General features: G+C 50.0%; 2 protein-coding genes and 1 long non-coding RNA gene across 8 annotated transcripts; 2 read left to right on the plus strand and 1 right to left on the minus strand.

Annotated features, from left to right (window-relative positions):
* Nucleotides 1–262: 262 nt before the first annotated feature.
* On the minus strand, nucleotides 263–14,074 carry LSR (lipolysis stimulated lipoprotein receptor). 2 transcript variants are annotated; one of them, XM_032488085.1, is made up of 10 exons: nucleotides 13,840–14,074; nucleotides 12,291–12,635; nucleotides 7,295–7,414; nucleotides 5,508–5,564; nucleotides 4,803–4,949; nucleotides 1,868–2,029; nucleotides 1,645–1,704; nucleotides 1,414–1,545; nucleotides 495–1,123; nucleotides 361–396 (listed from the first exon to the last, which is right to left on the minus strand). In XM_032488085.1, exons 1-10 carry the CDS (start codon nucleotides 13,946–13,948, stop codon nucleotides 361–363), a joined length of 1,797 nt encoding a protein of 598 aa, XP_032343976.1. In that variant the 5' UTR covers nucleotides 13,949–14,074. The 2 variants fall into 2 exon arrangements, with proteins under 2 accessions (XP_032343977.1, XP_032343976.1); XM_032488086.1 differs by lacking the exon at nucleotides 5,508–5,564 and having other exon boundaries at nucleotides 263–396.
* Nucleotides 2,035–9,418, plus strand: LOC116666063. Its single transcript, XR_004322938.1, has 3 exons — nucleotides 2,035–4,402; nucleotides 6,086–7,616; nucleotides 9,256–9,418. It is a non-coding gene; the product is annotated as an uncharacterized LOC116666063 (long non-coding RNA).
* Nucleotides 14,075–14,115: 41 nt separating the features above from the next.
* Nucleotides 14,116–25,403, plus strand: FAM187B (family with sequence similarity 187 member B). Of its 5 annotated transcripts, none has more exons than XR_004322929.1 (3): nucleotides 14,118–14,232; nucleotides 14,334–14,794; nucleotides 15,239–16,362. XR_004322929.1 is itself a non-coding variant. In XM_032488127.1 (3 exons), the coding sequence occupies exon 3, from the start codon at nucleotides 24,548–24,550 to the stop codon at nucleotides 25,262–25,264; it is 717 nt and encodes a 238-aa protein (XP_032344018.1). In that variant the 5' UTR covers nucleotides 14,118–14,232; nucleotides 14,334–14,794; nucleotides 23,205–24,547; the 3' UTR covers nucleotides 25,265–25,403. The 5 variants fall into 5 exon arrangements, 3 of the variants coding, with proteins under 3 accessions (XP_032344020.1, XP_032344018.1, XP_032344019.1); XR_004322930.1 differs by having other exon boundaries at nucleotides 15,242–16,362; XM_032488127.1 differs by lacking the exon at nucleotides 15,239–16,362 and adding an exon at nucleotides 23,205–25,403.
* The last annotated feature ends 62 nt before the right edge of the window (nucleotides 25,404–25,465 follow it).

Here is a 25,465-nt window from a genome sequence, read left to right on the forward strand (position 1 = left end):
GAAATGCGCGATGGCGGGGCCGCGAAGCGCATGCGCACATCTGGGCGGGGCCGGGGCGCGCACGCAGGGCGGGGCGGGGCCAGCGTGGGGCACGTACTCCTGGCCTCGGAGACTGGGAGAAGGCAGAGCCGGTCCTTTCCTCCTGGCTCGGGATGCAAGTCTCATGAGAGAACTGGACATGCGGCCTTTGCAGACACAGACACAGCAGCTGTTGGGCTCCCCACCTCGCGCAGTAAAACAAACGATTCCCTCCAGACTTAGGACTTGTGATCATAAGTTTTATTAGTCTTAGGAGGGGAAGATCATCAATACTCCCTCAAATTAAAAAAAAGTACAAAAGCTACCTACAAAACGTTGAGATCAGACGACTAAACTTTCCCGACTCAGGGCCAAGTTCTGCAAGGGAGAAAGAAAGAAACAAGGCTGTGAGCTGAGGAGGACTGGAGAAGAGGGTCCAGAAAGGTTCTTAGAGCCAGGGAGGGCTATTCACTTACCTTCTTAAGCCTGCGCTCCCGTGAGGCCTGGGAATCAGTCTCAGAGTAAGGGGGAGGCGCTGGAGGGTAGTAGGCCTCCTCCTCTTCCTCTTCCTCCCTGTAAGGCCTCCTCTCTGCTGGCTTCTTTTTCCTCAAGGCCTCTTCTAGTAACCGCCCATCATATTCGGGGTCCCCAGACCTAGAGCCATCATCCCGGGGGTCCTTGGAGCGAGGGTAGCGGGCTCTAGAGTCAGCATGAGGGCGGTCTCTAGACCTGAAGTCATCGTAGTAGGGATCCCGGGAGTGTGGAAAGTGCCTTGAGTCGTCTTGGTTGTAGAGGTCATCACGGCTGCGGCTTCTGGGGGGTGAATAAGCCCGGCCCCTCCTCCCACTACTTGGGGGAGACCTCCTCCCTGATTCAGCAGAGGTGGGCCGGGTGAGGTCATCCAGAGCATCCACAGAATGAGCCCGGGGCCGCCCGGACCTCCAGCCACTCTCTGGCCGCTCCCTGGGGGACTCTTGCTCCCACCTCCTGGAACTCCGGGGTGAGTGGTGACCCCATTCCTCATCCCGGATTGGGGTGAGGGCAGGGCCCCGGTAAGGCCGGGATCTCCAGTCGTCCTCGTGGAGAGAGGTGACTTCACTCATGGCTGGAGGGAAGGAAGGTGTCACTTACTGGTGGGAGGAGATCAGGACCTAATGGCAGGAGCCCTGGGGTCCAGTCATGTCACCCACTTGGCTCATACACTCTCTAGGGGGCCCTAGGCTTCTCATCTATTGAGTGATGATGTGCAGGATCCTGTGCACTTCATTGTAATGATGGTAGAGAATGAGGAATTGTGTCTAGGATTTGGAGCAAGCATCCCAAGGGCAGGTATCAGGAAGACATGCTTCCCCCAACCCCCTCAAGAATCCCTCAGACCCCAAGGCACCTGCTCACCTCGCTCTACACGGCCATTGGGGGGACCAGGTCGAGAAGGGTCAAAGTTGGCCAGCTCCTTCTCCATGTAGTACAGGACCCGCATGGAGTCGTCCTGCTGGTTGGCCTGAATCCTATAGCCACTACGGATTTCTAGGGACAAGAGATGGAGGTGATCAGTTTGGGAGAATGGACACTGACCCAGCCCCCTCCTCTACAGGCATGTCCAACCTCATAACGATTGGTTCTCACCAGAGGTCACATTGCTGTCTGTGTCACGAAGCAGGGGTACCTGGGAGCTGTGGCCGCCGACTGGGGGAGATTGGCTGTCAGTAACTGCCCATCTGGAGCAAAATCCTGAATTCCCAGCCTGCTCTCCCCTGCCCCTAATCCCTCTTCCAGCCCCAGACCCCTTAATGGCCAAATGCCCAGCCTACCCCCTGCCCTTGTTGCTCCTGGCTCCCCCAGGCCTCACCTGAGCTATTCCTGTCGAAGTCTCCAGAGTATCCGTTGTAGAGAGGGCCCATGGGAATCATGGCTGGCGGGGGCGGGGTCTTGGCAGGGGAGAGGTGGGCATAGGTGCTGGGGGAGTAGATGCTCGGGACGCCAGAGGTGGCTGCTTTGCCGGCAGCATACACTGGGGAGGACACAAAGCATGAGAAGGCCCAAGAGCTACAATGCCCTTCACTGATAGAGGAGGGTGTGGAGGGACATGTGCCTTCTCCCTACTCTTCCCCCCAAGGCCTCTGCCCCACCAGCTGAGCAGCTTCCCTAGGTGCTTGGGTGGTTTCTGCAGGGTCCCTGAGGCGAGGGGAAATCAGCTTCACTGAGTCCACACCTGTGTCATTCCTCACGGAAGTTTTAGGACGCGGGTGTACACTGGCAGCCCGTAGCCCGTCTGACAGGTCAGTATGGTTGGTTTGACTGTATAATGGTTTGCCAACATCTGACAAAGTTTTACATAAAATCCCAACTCTCCTGCCAACTTACCATGAAACGTGGCCACCCCAGGCCTGCGTTCTTACAGAGCAACAGGGGCAGGGATGCCCACGTGTTGGACCCACACGCTAGAATCAAGCAGTCCCTTTGGCAGCTGAACCCCTGCTCTAGAAAAATGGATCATCTGGAGCAGGGGGATCCCATGCCCGCTCCCCTCTCGTGCCTGCTGGGTGCCCCCCACGGGGTCTTCCAAACCCAGACATGATGGGAATCAGTCTGAAGCAGGAGCCTGGGAGCCTCAACGCTCACTTGCCTCAGCCAAGCAGCAAAGCATCTCCTCTAGTGTTTCCAACTTGGGGCCAGGGCCACGCCCACCCCGCCCACCCCGCCCACCCCCCTCCACCGGTTCTAGGCTTGACAGCTCAAGAGCAAATCCTCCTCGCTGCCTCCCTCCCGGGCAAGAGGCTGGGTTCTGGTGCAGCCAAGTCTTGGGCCTGGGCAAGCCGCTTTCTTCCTGGGACAGGAAGGTGGAGTGGGGAGACGGGCTCAGAAAGCTCCTTTCGCCTCTGATTCAGTTGGGAAGCAGAAGGTTCAGAGTGCTCAGTTGATCTGCTGTTTTATAATGAGCTGTGGGAGCTGCTGCACCAGATCAGCCCAGCAGGGCTGTGGCTATGGCAGAAATAACAGGGCCTCCAGCAGGGAGTTAATAGGACCTCGGTTTGGGGTAACAGGGTCTCAGGATGGAGGAAACGGGGGCCTGGGACAGGCATTCACAGTCCTGGTCCCAGCCTTAATTAGTGGGGTAACTGCAAACCTGGTTGCAGCCCTTGGGGCTCCTACCCCACCCATGAAGTGGATTAACACCCGCTACCTGAGCAAGAAGCAAGAAGCTCTCAACTAATGGCGAGAGGGAGAGGGGAAGGCCAGCACGGGCCTCCGGAGAGCAGTGGGTTTCTTTTTTCAGGGCAATGGTACTTTAATGGTGATGAGCAGGTTGCCCACCGCTGAGTTCAGTGACCTGCACGCACCGAGCTGTGGCCCCATGCTGGGCCCTTGCACACAGTCTTCCTTTAACGCTCATGACACCCCCCCCCCATGACTCCAGGACCTTGCAGAGAGGGAAAACAGGCTGCTCATCTGAGGTCACATGGTAGGAGGGACAGGGCTGTGATTTGCATCCTGGCCCTCGGTCATCACCGACGCTGACAGGGGCCAAGTCCAGTGGCCAGTGGGCATGGAGCCCTCTATGCAGGCCGAGCCCCACAATGAATGCCGGACACAGCAGTTCGCCAGATCCCAACTCACCTTGTACAGCAGGCTCTGCTATGGCCTCATTTTACAGAGGAAACTAGGGCTGAGAGGGGAGGTCACTCACTGGGCTTCCAGACAGGTAAGGTGTCCAGCCAGGCCTCACACCCCCACCTGTCCAAGCTTGCAACAAGTGCCTTGAGTTTACTTGACCTGTGTTACACTGGAGTTACGGCACGTGGACACCTTGAATATCAGTATGCCAGCGCACCTCAGTCTGGATACATGGGTAATTCTTTCCGCCACCTGTTCACTGCTGGCCTAGAAATGAGCAGGGGCTGTGAGAAGAGCCCCTCTCTTGTCTCTCACCTTCTAGGTGCTCCTAACATGTAAAGTTATTTGTTTCCAGCTGTTGATGTATCATCTGTTCATCCACCAAAGATATGGTGAACTTGACAATGACAAGGGAAAAGGCGAGGTGCCCTCACTAAGAACTAGTAGAGAAAGATGCTCTCAACGCAAGGGACAAGAGAACAGACATATCTGAATATAAAGAAGTGACCAGTGTAAACTTCCACCTCAGACTTGATGAAAACAGTCATGAAAACTTCCGGACAACTGAGTGCAGAGGCAATGGTTCACCCGGAAGCCCTCTGGAAGGCCACAGGGAACTGGCCGCACTGACGTCCTTGAGGAGGGGAAATGGGGCAGCGGGAGGAGGGAGACTCTCCCTTTCCCCACCCTGTTTTGTTGGCTTCTTCTCCTGCCATCTCTGGTCCCTCGTCCCATCCCAGCCCTGCGGGGACCCACTTGGACGTGCCAGGTATGTCCTTCAGCGGCATCCGTGGGAAAGCTGGAGTGCCTGTGTGGGTGTGAGTTGTTAAAAGCTGCAAAAATTTGGTGGGGCTGTAAACCTCGTTTGGTTTCTTACCTTTTTCCACTTCAGTTTGTTTTTAAAGGGAGCTTTACTTTCCAGTAAAGAATGTTTTGTACTATTTTTTTTTTTTTTACCACATGCAGAGATTATCTTTTCAGAAGGAAAGACTCAAAATAGATCAAAAGTAAAAGTGAAAAGATCATTAGTATCTAAATGATAATCTAAAACAGCAGGACCTCCTTGGCCTATTTTCTCCCAAATTGTTCCCCTCATAACCTCCAGACTGGCGAGTGGCTCTGGACCCAGGGGGAGGCCAAGTGGGGTCAGACACGCGAGGGGCACTTACGAGCCTCCGGGCAGCAGCACTTGTCGGGGCAGCAGGGACACCTGACATAACAGCAGCAGGTGTGGGGGCAGCACTGACACCAGCAGATGCCCAGGAGGAGGAAAACGAGGAAGACGGCCAGGCAGACCACGACCACGAACAGCCAGTCTGCAGAGAGATGAGGACAGGCCCTGAGCTGGGAAGACTGGGAGGGCGCAGGGACACAGGCATGGGGGACGGTGCAGAGCTGGGGCAGGGGGTGGGGGGGCGCGTTTTGCAAAGCTTGCTGGGGAAGCTGCAGCCCTTGCTGGATTCTCTACGTGGAGGCTGGGGCCGCAGAGGGACACCCACTCCTCTACAACCCAGGCCAATCCCAGAGTTAGGGAACTCGCCCTGGGCTCATCCAGACCAGGCGGTAAACGAGAGGCAACCCGTCCAGAGTAAGACAAGCTATAGCCTTGAGAGGGGACAGAGAGCCAGCTGCCCAGATCCCAACCCCCAGAAGAGCACTGCAGGCACCAGTCACATGAGCCCCCTGCCTACACCCCAGCTCCTCATCAGCTAGCCCAGCCCAGCCCAGCCCAGAGGACCAGCCCACAGCATCACTAGATGCTACAGAGTTGGAGTCAGGCGGGGTTAGTGGGGTCCGAGCGAGAGCTGTTTAGGGCAGGGGAGGATACTTAGACAGAAGCGGTCAGTGGTGTGTGGGGGACTCCACCCCCGTACCTTCCATGGGCCCCGCCTGAAAACCTGGTAAGAGCTCAGCCACCCCTGAGGTCCTGCCTGGAGGGACAAAAGAGAGACAGATTATGCTGGCAAGGGCCACCCAGGCCGCCCCTCTCCTGAAGCCCAGCTCCAGGCTCGTCAGGGTGGAGGTGTGCCCTGCAGCAGAGATGGGGTTGGTGGCCTAGGAGGGTCCTAGCATGCGTTTCCTGCACCTTCCCCCACCCCATGTGATTGCTGTTTTCCAGAAGGTTTCTGGAAATTTAAGTGTCTCATCACGCCACAGGGGATTCTGTTGCCCCCAAAGCATTCTAGAACATACACGATGGGTTCTGAAGGTTCGACCTCAGCTTGGGCTCTCCATCTTTTCCACATACACGGGTCCCATCACCTCAGGGCCTGTCCCAGGTGACAGGGCCAGTCCTGTTCCATCAGGCGTAGCAGGCATAGTATGCCAGGGCCCATGAAAATGTTTTAATGTGTTTTAAATTCTGAAGGAAAAAAATGTAATAATACTGAATATATAATAATGACTTGTCTCTATAGCAATGCAATCATAAAATACTTTTCTCTTAATCCAGAGGAAGTCCCATGAAGGCAAATGTGACCACAGCCCACAAACGTCACAGTATGGCCCTGGTTCTCTGCCCACCAGGATTCCCTACGCAAGTTTCATGGCCCAGCTAGTGCCTTCCCTTCTGGGCCACTGGCCCCTCTGTTCCCCACAAGCACCGTATCTCAGGGACACCTGCACAGCGGCTCTACACCAGCAAAGCTCTATCCGGAGCTCAGCGCCCCATGGAGGGGTTCCAGCACGTAAACCAGCGGTTCTCAAAGTGTAGTCCTGTCCACAAGGCCAAGCCACTCTCCGAATAGCACTAAGCCATTGTTTTCGCTTCTCGTACTCCTCCTCTGGTTAGAGGTGCAGGGGAGCTTTCCAGAGGCTCCGTGACACGTGTTGGTGTCACTCCTCTGGTGGTGATGGGTTGTGCGCTTGTGTCCCTCGTGCTTTAAAAATTTCCCGGTTTCCATTTGTGTCAGTGGGTCCTGAAACTCAATTTTGAGACATCCTGATGTAGATTGTGCCTTTTACCAAAGGACGCACAGAGCTCTCTGGGTCACTGCTGCATGGGTTCTGTCACCCAGGCATGAACTCTGTTGCATGATCCCTGTCATGTGTGCTCATTCACACATGCATCACCGTGCATCACGCCTGTGATGATGGCAACGTGCGGCCCGACAGCACCTCACATATAGCGCACACCGCTCGGGACTATATGTGTTGGCTGAGAACAGAGCATCCAGCAAATGGCAGCATCCCTTCCACACGTGGCAGGGGGTGCCTCACAACCAGGTGGGGGCTACTGGTGGGTCCCCCAGCCTGCCCCTCCCTGGGCATGTGGAGGCAGCCTTGCTTGAGGGGAGCCCTAACCATACAAGCCACACAGTGCCATCCCTGCAGGGCAGAAGCCTCCTCTCAGTCATACACACCATTTATCTTCCTCGCTCACTGCCGATCAACGCTGACTGTTGCTATGTTTTTAAAAACTGAGACTGGGATGAGGTGGAGTCCCCATTTCTCACTATTCCTATTTTGGCTCTGGCTTATTTGAAATGTTGCGGGGGGGGGTGGGGTCCTTGCCAGGGGTGCAGGGTACAGATAAGCCCAAGTGACTGGTGGTGCTGTGCAGGGAGAGCAAAGCAGGCGACAGAGCCCAGAGCCGGAGGGCAGACGCACAGAAAAGGCAGAAGAGGCCCCGCCCCCACCCCTCAGGGCGCAGCCCACTCACCAAGGACAATGAGCTCTGCATAGGCCTCGTTGTTCCCCTGGAGGTCCTGGGCCGAGACCACCGAGCAGTAGTACACACCGCTGTCCCCCCAAGCCGTCTGGTCAAAGGTCAGGTCAGCATCTGCATCAGGAGGAGATGGGTGAGGGCACCACGGGGCAGGGGGCGCCTGACCCCAGGCCGGGCCGGAGTCCTCCCACCTCGAGCCCAGCAGGAAGGGGGCTGCAGATGGAGCGAGTGAGAATTCAATCACTCACACCGAGGGCGAGCTGCCTCCTGGACTCTGATCTCAAAACTTTATGGGTTATTTCAAGAAGCCTGTGAGGTGGGTACTGTTATCTTTCCTGTTTAGTGTAGAAGAGGTCTGGGGAGATGATTTAATCCACCTGGAATTGCACAGCTCATCGGCGTGAAGCTGGGACGGTCTCACTCTGGGGCCTTCCTGTGCCACCCCTCAGCTTCCTGGCACGACCCACCCCAGAGCCTAGTGAGGACCCAGGATAAGGAGGCAAAGATAAATAGGCCAGGTTCCAGGAATCAGGAGACGCCCAGGCGTGAGAAGGCGGGGGTGCGAGAGGGAAAGACAGACCAGCTCCCTAGTCCATCCAGCCCCCACATTCCAGGTCAGTCCTGGGGCTTGGGGACGCTCCCCTCTGAAGCAGCCCTTGGGCAAGGAGCCTGTCAATGATGCCAGTAATGAAAGTCTTTCAGCACATCCGGTTTCCTCTTGACTCCTCAAGCCCTAATTAGTTAAATCCCTTCGGGCATTCACCACTCAGGACGGGGTGAGACTCGCTGGGCAACTCCACCTCGGCCTGGTGGTGGACAGGACATAGGAACAGGCCAGAGCAGCCCCACAGCTCACGGCAGCTCAATTCCCGACCGTTCTGGCTCCTGCGGACCCGCCTCCCAGCTGCCCTCCCCCAGGCCAGCTCTGAGGGCAGCCTCCGTGCGTGTGCCCCAGTCCGCAGCCCCACCGGAGGATCGGCCAGTTGCTGAAGGAATGAAAGATACAGAGCTTTCTTCCTTCTTTGGAAAGAAGACCTCACATCCATAGAAAAACCTCCTTTCAGCATCTGTCGACCCCATTCCAAATGCCTCGCCCTGGCCCACAAGCTCCCTGGCTTAATCAGGCCACTGGTTGCTGCACCTGCCTCGGCCCTACCCCTCCCCTTGGCTCACCAGGCTCCAGCCCTACCCACCTCCTCACTGTCCCCCTCACTGGGCTTACCCAACCTGGGCTTCCGCTCGCGCTGTTCCCTCTGCTGCTCTGTGTTCTCAGCCCGACAGCTGAATTATACCAGCTGGCTTAGGGGCTGGCTGCCTGCAATTCCATCCCCAGGAGAATGTGGGCTCCAGGCAAACAGAACCTGGTGTGTCTCTGTCACTGCTGAGTCCCCAGGGCCTGGCCAGGAACTGGAAATGGACCCCTTCCCTCCTCTCCTGACCTTTAGCATTCTGGGCACTTGGCTATATTCAAATAGGTGCTTGCTATTGTCATTTGATACTGGACACATGACTACTGAATGCCTCCGATGTTCCTGGCAGTATCTGAGACACCTGGTATACTAGAGAGCAACAGTTCTCAAAGTGTGACCCGTGGAACCTGGGGTTCCCCAAGACCTTTTCAGAGGATCCTTGAGGTCAAAGTTATTTTCGTAATAATAGTGAGGTATTTGCCTTTCTCGCTTAATCTCTCATGAGTGTACGATGGGGTTTTCCAGAGGCTACGGGCACGTGCTATCATGACATACTGAATGCAGAAGCAGCTTTGAGAACCCAGCTCCTCCAATTTAGCCAGATGTTAAGGAGATGGGCAAAAATAGAAAAACAATGCTGTACTTTTCCATTAAATTTTTTGTTTTGGAAAATACGGTTATTTTCTCAAAAATGTTATTTGTATTACTTGATAGAGTTCATGATTGTCATTTTAAATATTTTTTAACCTTCTCTCTGTTTTCTAGCTATAAAAACAAAGCTCTTGGAGGACGTCCGTAATGGAGTGGAGAGGAGGCCTAAGACCCGCACGTTTGAGAACCACTGCTGCAGACAGCAGCTGGAAATCCCTGCCCTTGCGGAGCTCAGCTCCTACCTGGAAAAGACAGACAAATAAAAAATTTAAACATATCACGGATCAGGGGGCGATAAGCAGTATGAAGGTCAGACAGGAAGAGCCTCCAGGGTGGAGGTGGGGGTTGTGCGAGTGTAAGTAATCCAGGGAGGCCTCCAGGTAAGGTGACCTTCGGAGCAGACAGGGAGAAGTGGACACGATCTCTCCGCTACCCCCGCCATGGTCACACGTCCAGCCCCCAGTCACTGAGCTATGTGCTCAGTCCCTTTACCAGTATTCTTTCACAGAATCATCATAAAACTCTAAGCTACTTTCCCCAATCCTCTGGATTCTCCATTACCCACTCTCAGCCCATCCTCTTTTCCACTTATATCTTCAAATCAGACTCCTGCACATGCCAGAGCCCAGAGCTGAGGGTGGGCGAGGAGGCAGCCCCGTCACAGCACGGGCTCCTATGGGCCGGATCCCGGCCTCAATGCGTTTTGTTTGGCCTGCGTGATGTTTTCAAAATCTGTGAAAACTATGGCTTTCCGGCTTCTTTTGATCAATTCTAAGGCCTGGGCCTACCTCCTTCCTGCAAGGCGCACCCTGTTCCCGGTCTACAGCTGGTCCTAACACCGCCTGGGCTGGGCACTGCTCTAATTGTTTGAGGTGCAGGGAGACGATGTTGGGTCTCTGGCTGGGAAGCTGGGCCTTCCTCCACCCCTCTGGGCCTCTGATTCCCCATCTGCACACAGCAGAGGCAGCCCTCGGGGTCTCAGGGGTCCTACGGGCTCTCAGGTCCAGCGCCACCGGGTGGGCAGCATGTGGGCCCCAAGCAGCCCAAAGAGGTAGAAATGGGGCCCCTATCCAGGTGCCCACGTCACCCAAAGCTGGGAAGGATGGAAAGGGGAGCAGGACCCAACCGAGGTGAGGGACACCACTCTGTTTTGCCCAAGATGACTTTCACTTTTAAAACCCAGGCAGTTGGTGACCCTAGGAACACGCAAGGGAGTTCCGCTTTTCTCCATCCGCAAAGCTGAAACGAAGGAAGCACCCACAGCTGCTGGGCTTCCTGAGAGGCCACACGCACAATGGATGTTTACAAATCATGGCCTGTATCAAACATGGGCCCAGGTCAAGACAGCTTGAAAGACCTGGGCCTGAGTTCTCTGGAGCGGGGAAAAGTCTGCCCCAGATGGAGCTGGAGGGTCCCCCTGGAGTCCTGGGCTCAGCAGAGGAGGCGTGATTCCATTAGCATTGGAGCTGTCCTGACAGGGCTGCAGGGCCGCCCACTCATGCCTGGTCCAGGCTGGAGAGGTCCCTGGGTTGTGGGGTCAGGGCCTGTACAGGTTGAACCCCAAATCCCCCACCGACTGCGCCAGAAGCCTTTTATCCTCAAGAAGAGCAGAATGCTTTGGATTGAGCTGCCCATAGAAATTCAAGGCCAGCAGGGCTGGTCCCTCCCCGGAACAGGACTGACAGGCTGGGTCCCTGTCCATGGTCTACAACAGACGGAGGGAAGGAGCGCACTCCACAGCCTGGTTTCTTAGGGTCTGCAAGGGGATGCAGGCCCCTCTTTGTCCCTCTCTGTCCCCAGCCCCTCTCTGTCCCCAGGCCCACGATGAAAACTCTAATCCTTGTTCAAGCAGATGAGCCTTCATCTCTCGCCCACTGCTGCCCAACACCTTCCTCTCTGCCCTCTAGATTTGTCAGCCCCGGTTCCTCTTCAGATCACATTTGCAGCGGTCTTAAGGTGGGCGCCTGAGTCATTCCACGTAGCACAACACCCAGGTCTGCTTTCTTTGTAGCGCTTAGTACCCTATGAAATCCTCTTACTCTATCTGCTTGTTTGCTGCCAGTCTCATCCCATGAGACTGTCGCCTCCTTGAGGGCAGGGATGTCAGCTGTCCTGATCAATGCTCTATCCTCAGTACCAGAGCATCTGGCACTTGGCAGATAAACATTGAATGAATGGATGAATGAACGAGTGACTTCCCCACCACCCCTCACTTAGTCCCAACTTCCTATCAGCAGGCAGCATTACAGTCAAGGACAAAGGCTCTGAGGGCAGCCTGGGTTCGAAACCCAAATCCAGCTCTTGCCTGGCTGCACGCCAACACACACAAGAGCTACTTGCCCTCTCTATGCCTCAGCTGTCCTGAGTGTCATATGTGGGTGTGAGGACTCAAAGGGAGAATGTATGTAAAGCACTTGGCAAGTCAGAAGCTTTCTCCACTGAAATTCCTCACCCCTTTGGTTCACCCTTGTTACCTCCTTGGTGAGTTCTTTGCTGACCTCCCTGGGCAAGCAAAGGGTTACGAGGTTGGAGACGAGGCCCCAAGTGGCTGACTTAGGATCCCACCAGCTGCGAGACCCAGTGCAAGTCACCTTCCCTCTCTGGGTCTCTGTAAGATGACAGTACTAGAATCCACTCACTCCATTACTGCGGTCTAAATGAGCTCACCCACGTCAGCCTGGATTAGAGGGTGGCGCATAGGAGTCCCTTAATAAGCTGTTACTTATATAAATTTTACTCATTATTGCTGGTATCATCAGTATGATTATAGAACCCCTGCCTCTCTCTTCATTACCACTTTTATTTTCAAGCACTTGATGGCAAGTGTGTTTATCTTGTCTGTCTCTCTCACCAGAATTCGAGGTCCAGGAGGGAAGGGATTTGATGATTTTGTTTACTGCTGTATTTCCAGGGCCTCAGACAGTGCCTGGTGTATATATTAGGTAGTCAATAAATCTTTGCTGTTAAATAAGTATAGGAATGGATGGATGGGTAAAGGAAGGCTCCCTCTCTGTCAATCCTTTCAGACCCTGGCACTGACAAGCTTCCAGGTGGGGACTTCAGGTTGGGCATGGGGGAGCCAGTGCCACCCCTCTCCCCAAGCTAGCCCAGCCCAGCCCCTTGCCTTCTCCACTCCCCACCCAACATACTTCCTGTGATGGTGATCCTCCGGCCCTGGTAGTAGTCTCCCAGGGTCACAGCATTGCCCTGCTTGGTGGCCACAACCCTGACGGTGCGCACGCTGTCCTGGCACTCCACATAGGGGTTGTAGCCCGGGTTACCAGCCGCCAGCTGGGCGTTGAGCTGGTTGTCCACACTGGCTGGGGAGAAGGCATCTGCGATGCGGTCCCGGCAGAAAGACTTGTACTTCCAGATCACGATGGGTGCTGTGGGGGTCGTGGTCAACTGGTAGGTGCAGGGTAGGGTCACAGGTTGGAAGAGGATCACCACGTGGTAGGGGTCTGACACAGTCACCTGGATGGCGCTAGCAGGAGCTGAGGACAAGAAGAGAGTCAGCAGGGGCCGCTGGGCTCAAGGAAGTGCTTCAGCAGGAATGCACAACATCACAGTCACCACCTTGACATTTACAAGTGTACGGTTTTACAGAGCGCCTGACACACATTGTTCCTTAATCCCCAGGACCAGTGAGGCAGCTCTGATAATCATGCCCATTTTATAGACCCAGGGGGCTGAAGTGGCCAGTGCGAGGTCCACAGCCAGATTCCTGGGACATCCTGTCTGTCCCTCCTTCAAGAGTGTGGCCTCTGAACCACCCCAGTCGCCTCTTCCCTTGGCCATTCTCTCATGGAAAGGGCCTCTCTGTGGCCTGTACAGGGAAGCCCAAATGGCCCCTCAACAAAGCCCACAGTGCTCAAGGCCCCCCTTCAAAAACAACCACCAAGTGTCCCAAGTTACTCTGGATTTTCTGAATTTGAGGTGGTGGGGAGGTGGGGTAGATTTTGGAAGTTGTTTGAACAGCTTTGCCATAAAGTAGCTACAGCTCCCATAATGTCTCTACCAACCTCCCACCTCACCCCACCCAAAGCCTTCTCTAATGAACACGCCACAAGTTGTTTGCTGAAAGATAAAGGCCTCCTGACACCCCAACCCAAATAAACATCAAATCCAGGTGAAAGCTTGCCAGTTTCCAACAAAGTCCGTAAGTCCATCCCACCAGACCCTTACACACAGATACTTCAGAGCTCCCCACTACGAGATAGGTTGGATTGGAGGGGTAGGGAGTTCCTAATACCGCACCCACCCGAGACCTGGGCGCTGTTTCTTGATCTCTCCCTCCACGAGTCGTCTCAGCCAGCCCCGGAGTACTCTCTCACTGTTACCCCACGGTTTGGAAACCTCGGCGCCCTCCCAAGTCCCCATCCCGGCCTTTCTCAGTGCTCCCTCACCCCTATCCCACAAAGAGTCCCATTCTTCCCGCTCCAGGGTTCGCTGTCCCGGGAGTTTCACTTCCTGTTATCTCTGAACAAGGGCGGGGAGCGCTCTCAGGCGCGAAAGGGGAATTCCTCTCACCCTGGCACACTCGGGATCTCCGGAGACCCCGGGGATCAGGAGGGCTTAGTCTATGCGCTCCCCCTCCCCCCAGCTCTCTTGCCTCCTCGGCGGTGTAGAACTCCATCCATCGCCCTTCTATAGTGCCCTCCCGCCGTTCCGCGGCACCAGGGGCCCCGCTCTCCGTACCTGTGCACACGGTGCTGAGAAAGAGCCACACGAGGACTACCGCGCCCCAGCCCGGGGTGGCCGGAAAGGAGCCCAGCCCCCCGGAGAGGCGGCGGGCCGAAGGCGCCATCGCAGCCGTCTGGGCGCGTCGGGCCCGCGCGTCCACTCCCAGGTACCAGGAGGGTAGGGGGCGCGGCGCGCACCAAGCCTGGGAGGGGTACCTGCTCCTCCCCTTCCCGCTTCCGTTCCTTGTTCCTATTCCACGCCCACCCTACCCTGTTCTAAGACTTTAATGAGAGGAAACATCGTGGGCGAAGAGCACGCTTCCAGCTTTCGGGGAGAAACTTGCTTGACCCACTATGGATCTCCTAGCTACTCCACCCCCCGTGCGCTCTGAGGAATGGATCGGCCCAGGTACACAGGACAAGAACGGAGGGCAGGGCTAGGGGGTGGGTGGCGAGGAGGGGCTCCTCCACCTCCCTCCCCGGAAGTGGGCTGACCCAGGTGCACTCCAGCCCCGAGGGTCAGAACCAAGTGACCAGCCCGCCGGGAGGGCTCTTGCAGCCCAGGGATCCCGTCCGGCCCCCTCCTGCTCCAGTCATGCCGAGCGGAGTATGAATCACGAGAACCGAGACTCAACTGGGGTGATTCACCTGTTGAAGGAGGCGGACCCTGCCGCGCACCTGTTCCCTCTCTGCCCACACCCCTCTCCCTGGCTGGCGATGGACCCGCCTAGGTACACCCTGCGGGAGGGGCGAGTCTAAGCGGACTTTGGGCTGGAAGAGGCTTGTCCGTGGCGCCTGACTTTTCCACTGGCCCGTGACTCCCCCAGTCCGGGTGGCCGGAGGCACTGCAGGCCCCTTGTGCCTTTCACTTAGATGATGTAAAGAACCTGGCGAAGTTCTCGGAAAGGAAGTGTGCCCCCTTAGGGACGCCCGAGGAGAAGTGGGCCCAGGAAAAGTTGGAATTCTACTTAGTAAGTGTTCTCGGCCTTCCCCTTCCCCCCCCCCCCCCCCCCGCCATTCCTAACTCTTGGTTTAGCCCCTAGGCTTCCCTCGCCCCAGGTCTGGCCTCCGGAAACTATGGCTCTTAAAGGGGCCGAGGAGGCACGGGACTAAGGACGGATTTCCGCCTAAGGATTCCTAGGGACTGGGCCACCTGCGCCGAGGGCGGGCCAGGGCGAGGCTAGGCTCCCGGAACGCATGGCGCTCAACGTAGCTCTGCTGCCCCCCGATGGCGGCGAGGGAAGCGCGTCCTGGGGAACTCTGGAGTTCGAAGGATTCTCTGTGGAAGTCACAAACTGGTCCCTGGCTGGCTGGCTGGCTAGGTACCAGGGATGTTTCATTCCACCGTAACCTGTTAAAACCCAAGTTAGATCACGACCTTCTGCTCAAAACCTTCCTGTGTCTCCCACTCCCAGCAGAAATCAAAATACAGGGGACTGATCTCTCTCTGACCTCACAACTCTCCCCCTGGCGCAGTCAACTAGAGCCACCTGGTCTCCTCTGCGTTCCGGAATGTGCCTTTGACTCCCATTTCAAGCCCATTGCCCTCGCTACTCGCTCTGCGGGGATACCCTTCCCTCAGATGGCCACCTGGTCCTCCAGCTCTTTTAGGGCTTCCTTAAAGATCACCTTTGCAGTGACACCTTCCCTGACCACTTTTTATAAAATTTCAGCCGGGTCATGTCATCCCTCCTCACCATTGTTGTTCTTTTATTGTGGTAAAATACACATACCGTAATGTTAATCATTTTAACCATTTGTAAATATACTATTCAATGGCACTAATGACATTCACTTTGCTGTGTACCCATCACCACTATTTACACCATATCTTTTTCATCATCCCCTGTATAAACTCTGTACCAGTTTAACAATAACTTCCCATTCCCACCTGCCCCCAGCCCCTGGTAACCTCCATTGTACTTTCTTTCTCTATCAGATTGCTTATTCTGGGTACCTCATATAAGAGGAAACATAGAACATTTGTCCTCTGTCTGGCTTATTGCACTAAGCATATTTTCAAGGTCCATCCATGTTGTAACGTATGTAACAATCAAAATTTCTTTCCTTTCTGTAGCTGAATAGTATTTCATTGTATGCATATACCACATTACATGTATTCCATTTATCTGTTGTTAGATACTTGGTGGAGTTAGAAAAAGGTGGAAACCTTTTGATTATTGGAAATAATGCTGCTATGAACATTGGTGTACAGATACCTGCTTTTAGTTCTTTTGGATATATACCTAGGAGTGGATTACTAGGTCATAAGATAGTTCTACTTTTAAACTTGAGGAACTGCCAAGCTATTTTCCACATTGATGCACCTTTTACATTCCCACCAGCAATGCACAAGGGTTTACATCCTCACCAACACTTTTTGTTTTTCTGTTTTCTTGATTATAACTATCCTAATTGGTGTGAAGTAGCATCTCATCAGGGTTTTAATTTGCATTTCCCTAATGACTAACGATGTTGAGCATCTTTTCTTCTGCTTCTTGGCCATTTGTGTATCATCTTTGGAGAAATACCTACTCAAACATTGCCTATTTTTGGATTGGGGTGTCTGGTTTTCTGTTGTTGAATTGTAGGAGTTCTTTTTATATTCTGAATAGTAATCACTTGTCAGATATATAATTTGCAATTGTCTTTTCACTTTCTTGATAGTGTCCTTTGATTCAGAAAAGTGCTTAATTGGATGAAGTTCAGTTTATCTAGTTTTTTCTTTTGTTTCCTGTGTTTTTGGTGTCATATCTATGAAGTTGTTGACAAATACAAGGTCATAAGAATTTTCTCCAGTGTTTTCTTCTTAAAGTTTAATAGTTTTAGCTCTTAAGTTAGGTCTTTGATCAATGTTTAGGGTTTTTTTTTTTTTGTATATCATATAAAGTAAGAGTGCAACTTCATTCTTTTGCATGTGGTTATCCAGTTTTTCCATCACACTTGTTGAAAAGAATGTTCTTTACCTACTAAATGATCTTGACACCCTTGTCAGAAACCAACTGACCCTATATATAAGGGTTTATTTCTGGGTTTTCAATGCTATTCCATCTATATGTCTACCCTTATGCCACTACCATACTATTTTAATTACTGTAGCTTTGTAGTAAGTTCTGAAGTTCAGAAGAGTGAGTCCTCCAACATTATTCTCCTTTTTCCAGATTGTTTTGGTTATTCAGGGTCTAGGGCAATTTTTTATGAACAATTAGCTTTCATTTTTTTGAAAAAAGCTGTTGGAATTTTGGTAAGCACTGTGTTGAATCTGCAGATTGCTTTGGGTGGTACTGACATCTTAAGAATGTTAAGTCTTTGATTTCATGAACACAGAATGTCTTTCCATTTATTTAGATATTCTTTAATTTCTGTTAGCAGTCATTTGTAGTTTCAGCATACCTGGTTAGATTTACTCCTAAGTGTTTAATTCTTTTATATGTGATTGTAAATGAAAGTGCCCTCTTGATTTCTTTCACCTACCTGGTTAGATTTATTCCTAAGTATTTAATTCTTTTATATGTGATTGTAAATGAAACTGCCCTCTTGATTTCTTTTTGGTACTGTTCAGTGCTGGTATATAGAAACACAACGGATTTTTGAGTGTTAATCTTGTACCCTGCAACTTTGCTGAATTCGTTTTTGAGCTCTAGAAGGTTTCTTGTGGATTCTTTTGCATTTTCCACGTACAAGATGATGTCATCTGAGATTAAGGATAGTTTCACCCCTTCCTTTCCAATTTGAATGTTTTTTACTTCTTTTCTTGTTTGATTGCTGTGGGTAGGACTTCCAGTACAAAGTTGAATCGCAGTGGTGAAAGCAGGCATCCTTGTCTTGGCCCTTGGTCTTAGGGGGAGAGCGTTCAATCTTTAACCATTGAGCATGATGTTAGAAGTGGATTTTTCTTCATAATACCCTTTATCATGTTGAGGAATTTTCCTTCTGTTCTTAGTTTCCAGGGGTCTTTGTCATGAAAGGTATTGGATTTTGTCAAATGCCTTTTCTGCATCAATTGAGATGATCGTGTGATTTTTCCCCCTTCATTCTATCAACATGATGTATTACATTGATTGATTTTCTCATGTTGAACAACTCTTACATCCCTGCATCATAGTGAATAATCCTTTTAATATACTTCTGGATTGAAATTGCTAATATTTTGTTGGGGGGGTTGCATCTATAGTCATAAAGGATATTGGTCTGTAATTTTCTTGCGGTATTTTTGTTGGGCTTTAGTATCAGAATGAATTAGGAATTGTTTCCCACTCTTTAATTTTTTTCAGAGTTTGAGAAGAAATTGGTGTTAATTCTTCTTTAGCTCTTTGGTTGAACTAATCTGTGAAACCATCTGTCCCAGGACTCTTCTTTGCTAGGATGTTCTTAATTGTAGATTCAATCTCCTTATTTTATTTTAATTTTTTAATATATTTTTATTGAAGTATAATCAGTTTACAGTGTTGTGTCAATTTCTGGTGTATAGCACAATACTTCAGTCATATAGGAACATACATATATTCGTTTTCATATTCTTTTTCACCATATGTTGCTACAAGATACTGACTATGGTTCCCTGTGCTACATAGTATAAACTTGTTTATCTATTTCAATCTCTTTATTTGTTACAGGTCTGTTGAGGTGTTCTGTTTCTTCTTGAGTCAGTTTAGGTAAATGCATGTTTCAAGGAAATTGACCATTTCTTCTAGGTTGTCTAATTTGTTGGCATATAGTTGTTCGTAGTATTCTCTTATAGTCCTTTTTATTTCTGTAAGCTCAGTAGTAATGCCTGCACTTTCATTTCTGATTTTACTTATTTATGTCTTCTGTCTTTTTTCCCTTGTTAGACTAACCTTAGGTTTGTCAATTTTGTTGATTTTTTTAAATTAATTTTTGGTTTCATTGATTCTCTCCATTTCTTTCCTATTCTCTATTTTATCTGCCTTTGCTCTACTCTTTGTCACTTCTTTTCTTCTGCCAGTTTTGGGTATAGCTTGCTCCTCTTTTTCTAGTTACTTAAGGTGTGAAGTTAGGTTACTATTTTGAGATTTTTTTCTTCTTTAATGTAGGCATTAACAGCTATAAATTTCTCTCTGAGTACTCCGTTTGCTGTATCTAATAAGTCTGAGTACCCTGTATTTTCATTTTCACTCATCTTTAAATATTTTCTAATTCCCCTTGTGATTTCTTCTTAGACCTACTTATTATTTAAGAGACTGTTGTTTAATTTCCTCATAGTTGTAAATTTTCCAGTTTTTCTTGTGTTACTGACTTCTAACTTAATCCCACTGTGGCCAGAGAAGTCACTTTGTATGATACCTGTCATTTAAAATTTACCAAGACTTAATCTGTGACCTAGCATATGATATATCCTGGAAAATGTCCCCTTGACGCTGGTATTTTATTGTTGGATTGAGTGTTCTGTATATGTCTGTTAGGTCTAATTAGTTTATTGTGTTGATTAAGTCCTCTATTTTCTTACATATCATCTGTCTCTTCTAACCATTATGAAAGTGGGATATTTAAGTCTCCAGCATTATTGTAGAACCGTCTATTTCTCCCTGCGATTCTGTCCACGTTTGCTTCATATGTTGAGGTTCTGTTACTAGGTGTGTAAATGTTTATATTGGATTGTAACTTCTTGCTATATCAAACTTTTCATTAATATGTAATGTTCTTTGTCTCTCGAAATCTTTTTTGACTTAAAGTCTATTATGTTTTCTACCTCTTTATTGATAGTCTCACTTTGTTCATACATCATTTTTCTGTCTTTCTCTGTCTCTGTTGATTTTTGAGCATTTTATGACAGATTAATTCTTTGTCTAGTATGTCTGCCACCGGGGTTCCCTTAGAGACATTTGTCTGTTTTCCTTTGAATGGGATACTTTCCTGTTTATACCTTGTGATTTTGTTGTGGTTGTTGTTGTTGAAAATGGACATTTAAATCTTCTAAGTGGTAACTCTGGAAATCATATTTCCCCCCTTCCCAGGGTTTGCTGGAGTTTTGTTGTGGCAGTTTTAGAATGTGTCTGTGCTGGGGATCGGCCTGAGGTGAACACTTAAGCTCACCTCAGATCTTTTCTGAGCTTGCATCTTTCTCTGGGTTTGTGCAATGACTTTCTAAATCCTCCTGTATTCTGTAGGCATGTTGTTTTTGAATGTCCTAATCCCTAAATGTGTGGCTCCCAATCCAGGGGGGAAAGTGGAGAAAACCCAGCAGTCCCTTTCAATCTCCTGGAAGCCACTTCAGCCGGTGGGAGCTGAAACAATGGTGACCTGCCTCTGTGTCTGCACCTCTGTGATCAGAAGCAGTAATCTGAGGGGGGAGGGTATAGCTCAAGTGGAAAAGCATATGCTTAGCATGCGTGAAGTCCTGGGTTCAATCCCCAGTACCTCCTCCAAATATAAATAAATAAACCTAATTGCCTCCCCCTCATTAAAAAAAAAAAAAAAAAAACAGTAATCTGCAATCAGAATGCAGATTTGGAGGACAAGGTCCTTATTGCCCATCCTTCAGTAATAACACTGACTGAGCACTTTACAACAGCTCATCAAATCCCCATTTGAGCCTTCTGTGGCCCGTACCATTAAAATCCCTATTTTGAAAATGAGGAAACTGAGGTTCACAGAGAGAAAGCCATTTGACCAGGCCTTTATTGCAAGAAGAGTCTTCATTGTAGCTCCACAAAAATGTGAGAAAGAAGAACAGCCCTTGGAAGCTGGGAGCTGACCTGACACTCATAACTGGATGTTGGTGTTTCTAGGAGCTGGCCTAGAACTCACAGCTGGGTCACTAGAAAGAATTTCACCGAACACCAGCATTACACAAAGTCTCTCTATGACTGATGAAACAAGATAAAAACAAGACCACTCCAGGAGTGGGAGCAGGGTAACAGCTCAGTGGCAGAGCACGTGCTCAGCATCCACAAGGTCCCAGGTTCAATCCCCAGTACCTTTATTAAAAAAAATAAAATAAAAAAACCAAGACCACACCATAATCATGTCCCAACACAGACAAAACAGGGACATTGTCCAAGCCACAAAATACGAAACATCTCCCTCTCCCATTCTTCTCACCTTCTAGGCAAGATAGACTTACTCCCACTTCCTGATAGCACCCAATCCAGAGAAAATCCCCACTTTCTTGACTTCATGCCCGAGTCAAATAAAACATGACCAAATTCTACAAGTCTTTTCTGACACCTCCTTACTGAGATGATGCACCAGTTCCCCATCGTGCACGCCTTCCCTCGCTGCACTTAGTCAACAAATCCAACGTTGTCCAGCCACACGTGTGTTCCTGGCTGAAGTACACTGACATGTGCCTAACATGTTCCCACCTCAGGGCCTTTGCATGTACTGTGTGCTTAGTCCAGACTCTGCTTCGTCTGCCTCATCCTCTGTAGGTCTGCCCTTAAAGGTCTCTCTCCCTGCTTTATTCTCCTTCAAAGCCCTTACCAGGACCTGATGTTTTATTAGTCACTTATTTGTTTACCATCTGTTTTCCCCCAAGGTAAAGACGATACCACTCAGCAAATATTCCATGTGCTCCCCTACATTTCTCAGCCCCTCTAGAGTTAGGTGGGGCTATGTGAGTAACTCTAGGTTAATAGCCTGCAAACAAAAGTAATGTAGATCCCTCCCAGGCCAGAACATTTAATTGCCAGTGCATGACTCACTGTCCTCTCTTCTCTTGCTGCAGCTGCTAATGACGTTACAGATGGTGTAGCCTCCATCAGCCATGGTATCCGAAGGGACCATCCCACATTGGACACGTAGCATTAACCAAAAACAACAACAACAACAACAACAACAACAAACTATATTAAGCCTCTGAGACCCCAGAATTCTTTTGTTCTACAGCATAACCTAATTTATCCTGATTAACATATCCCCCACTAGAATGCAGACTCCAAGAGAACAGGGACTTAGCCTGGATCCTTAGTGCCTGGTGCAGTTTGAGTAAGCAATAATTATTTATGGAGTAAATAAACATGCCAGGCACAGGAAGACAAAGTTCCTGGGCCTGAATTACTCTTAATAAAAGGTGGATCAAGAAATGAAACTGATCCCCAGACCTAGGACTGAAACCACTTGGCCACATTCCCACTAACTAACCACAGTCTTTTTCCCAACCCAGATTGTTCCAAGAGTTTGACATGAATCTTTTAAAGCAGCCATAGTTTGTGATGGGAAGTTCTAATGTCCCATTTTACAGTTGGGGGAAGCGAGGTTTAGCAAGTCTCAGCAACTTGCCTAAGGCTACGTAGCTCACATACTACCTACTACAGTCCTGGGACAAGTGATACTTCCCATCCATGGGTGCTGTGGCAGACATGGTTGGTTACACCAAATAAGTGTTTTCTTCTACATCTGTCCTGCATACGAAGCCCTGATTTTGTTGCAGGGCTGGTGGTTTCTTCAGTGACTGTTGTAGTGAGAGATGGTTTTATTTTCCTGGACCTGGAGAACAAATTCTGATTGGCTTAAGCCAATCATGCAAATTTTCTTTCCTTTCAGAGATTGGTTTGAATTTGCACCAGGGACCTAATTTTGGCCAGTGGAACTTTAGGAGAGAGCTGATGGGAGGATTTGGGGAATGGTTTTAACTTTATGACATAAAGGAACACTCCTTATAGATTCCTGAAAAAACTAAAAATAGACTTAGATAAAGAAGTTGTGGTATATTTATATGATGGAATACTACTTAGTCATAAAAAAGAATAAAACAATGCCATTTGCAGCAGCATGGATGGACCTGGAGATTGTCATTCTAAGTGAAGTAAGCCAGAAAGAGAAAGAAAAATACCATATGAGATCGCTTCTATGTGGAATCTTAAAAAAAGACACAAATGAACTTATTTACAAAACAGAAACAGACTCACAGACATAGAGAACAGACTTACGGTCACCAAGGGGAGAGGGGGTGGGAAGGGGTAAATTGGGAATTCAAGATTTGCAGATACTAGCTAGTATATATAAAATAGATAAACAAGTTTCTACTTCATCGCACAGGGAACTATATTCAATATCTTATAGTAACTTATGAAAAAGAATATGAAAAAAATATGTATGTATATGTATGACTAAAACATTATACAGTAAACCAGAAATTGACACAACATTGTAAACTGACTATACCTCATTTTAAAAAATGAGGGAAAAAAGAACACTCCTTGCAGTAGACATGAGCTGCAGTTATCATTCCTGACTGCCATTTGCTAAGTGTTTCATTGACAAAGTAAAATCCATTTCCTTTGTTGGGTTGGTGGATGAGTGGTGCCATGTAACCATTTCTGGCCAATGGTAGTAAGTGACATGTGTCATTTAAGGTCCAAGCATTTAATTGTAGACATGAAATCCAACAGAGCTCTCTTTCTTCCTGCTCTGCCATAGAATTGGAAATGTCCGAGGTGGCAGTTGCTCAATCATCCTGGACCCCTGAGTGATCATAATGCCAGCCCATAATGGACATGGACAGTGAGTGAGAAGTAAAGGCATGTTACTGTAAGTCAGAGAGATTGGGGCAAAGTTCATCACAGTAGCCAATAGCTTATCTTGAGTGATACAGAAATTAGTGTCAGGAAAGTGGGGCACTGCTGTAATAAAAAAATAATAAAAACATGTGGCATTGGCTTAGACCCAGCAAAGGGTACAAGAAAACTTATTTGAAGCCAAGAGAATGGAAATTATTGCCTGAGATACTTTGGGAAGCAGATAACGTACTTGAACTTGCGGCTTTAGGGGAAGGAGAACACAGAACAATAGGAGTGAATGTCAGGCAAAGTCGGCCCCAAATTGGCAAGGACCTTGAGAGGCAAAGCCCCTTTAAAACTCATCTTTTGTCAAGGATAAAAATCAAGGCTAAAATCACATGTAACCATGGTTAAAATCTCTGAATGAAATAAGATACACCCAGGAAACCCTTAAGATACTCCAAGATAGACAAAACAGCTCAGTGAAATAGGGATGGTGAATATAGCTTCCCAAGGATGCCTGGTGGCATCTAAGGTGCCTGCGATGACACACAGAAAGAGGGAGAGATAAGGAACATCTTTGAACAGAACCAGAGATATGGTCTTTGGCACATGGGCTTGACTGGAGGCTTGTAAGAACCCTTAGGCCCACACTTTGGGAGACAAATCAGAATAAGAAAACTGTTCATGGGCCACGGAGGGCACATCTTTCAGTACTATATTAGGTGTAGCCAAGAAGTATAATGGAAAAGGGGGTATCTCCCCGGAGAATGAAGACATAAGCCACGGTGAATAAAGGTTTGGGAAGCTCCCCACCCCCGAGGAGCTGATCTGGTGCTAATGAAGGAATCCTTCCCATCTACAAGATAGGAGGCCCGTGCAGTATCTTCCCACTGGATTTTAGAAATGGTCCAGACCAGTGATTTCTGTGTGTCTCCCCGACTTCCCCTTTCTGCTGGGCGTCAAGCCATTTTGCCCCCTTCCCGCACTGTATACTGAGTCTGTGGAGGGCAAATAATTTGGCTTTTTGGTGCACTTGTTCTGACTTGGACTCACTCCCAGCGTTCCTACCTGGCTCTCGCAGGCATTTGCGTTTTCAGCCCCACCACCTACACTGAGCTATTTAATGATGTGAACTGAATTGGGCTCCAGGAAGTGCCGTGGATCAAGGGTGATTCCACCGCCCGGGGCTGAGGCCTGGGTTCTGTGGGTGACTTCACAATGCCCAGGGGGGTTCCCGGCCTGCTGTAGTCTCAGGCTACCATGCTGGCCACCCTGTGGCTGCTTAGCCTTTCTGTCCCCACTTTGTGGGCCCAGGTATTAATCAGCTGTGCCTACAAGAGTTTCTGCCAGCGAGGCCTCGTCTCGGGCAGTGATGTTGTCCTGCAGTGTGACCACCCTGGGGCACGCTGGTACTTCTCTTCCCTGCAGGGCGAGGATCCTTTATTGCTCTCCTCAACGCCTGACATGAAGAAACTGCCCGGGGGCAGCCTCCAGCTGACCAACCCCCAGCCCTCCCAGACAGGCCTCTATCACTGCCAGGACAACAACAGTGCCTTCGTGGTGGAGTATGAGGTTGATTTCCAAGATGTCACCGCTCTGCATATTACCCACAGAGACCTGGGCCAAAAGCCCCTGGAGAATGGGACCCTGAGTCTGGGTGGCAAGGAGCTCATCTTCACCCACTGGGAGCCCTGGCAGGACTGTAACCGCTGTGGGGGACCAGGTGAGCGCAAACGCCTGGGGTACTGCTACATAGAGGAGCCTCTGGAAGCACCCATGCCCTGCTGGCTCTATCTGGGGGCAGAGAAGGTGCAGTACAGCCGCATGCGGCCTGAGCTGCAGGTGGAAGCCTGCCTCACACCCTGCGACCACATCAAGGAAATCAACCAGCCATACTTCGTCTTCGACATTCCCCAGCTGGGCAAGTTGACCAACACCATGTGGCTCACCTGCCCCTTGGCCTCCATCTACAGGTGACTGGACCAGGGCATCAGCCCTACCTTTGACCCTCCCCCAGGCTTTGTTTCCTGTGCCCTCCTGGGCCACGGGGTTACATTCCAATAGAGAAGCAGGGTCTATCTCCCTGCCCATAAGCCTTCAAGGTCAGTCTGTGCAGGAAGGGGTTTCTTCACTGGCTTGTTCAGATATTCATTCAGCAAGAATTCTCTGCTGCCCCCT

Source organism: Camelus ferus, chromosome 9 (genome assembly GCF_009834535.1).
Source record: "Camelus ferus isolate YT-003-E chromosome 9, BCGSAC_Cfer_1.0, whole genome shotgun sequence".
NCBI lineage: Eukaryota > Metazoa > Chordata > Mammalia > Artiodactyla > Camelidae > Camelus > Camelus ferus.

Excerpts from the sequence above, each read along its gene's own strand:
- LSR (XM_032488085.1), bottom strand. The coding sequence starts at position 13,948 with ATGGCGCCTTCGGCCCGCCGCCTCTCCGGGGGGCTGGGCTCCTTTCCG. Across the intron at positions 2,030-4,802 it reads GTGCTGCTGCCCGGAGGCTC|TGTATGCTGCCGGCAAAGCA; the intron begins GTAAGTGCCCCT and ends TGTCCTCCCCAG. Across the intron at positions 1,546-1,644 it reads AGACAGCAATGTGACCTCTG|AAATCCGTAGTGGCTATAGG; the intron begins GTGAGAACCAAT and ends TCTTGTCCCTAG.
- FAM187B (XM_032488127.1), top strand. The coding sequence starts at position 24,548 with ATGCTGGCCACCCTGTGGCTGCTTAGCCTTTCTGTCCCCACTTTGTGG.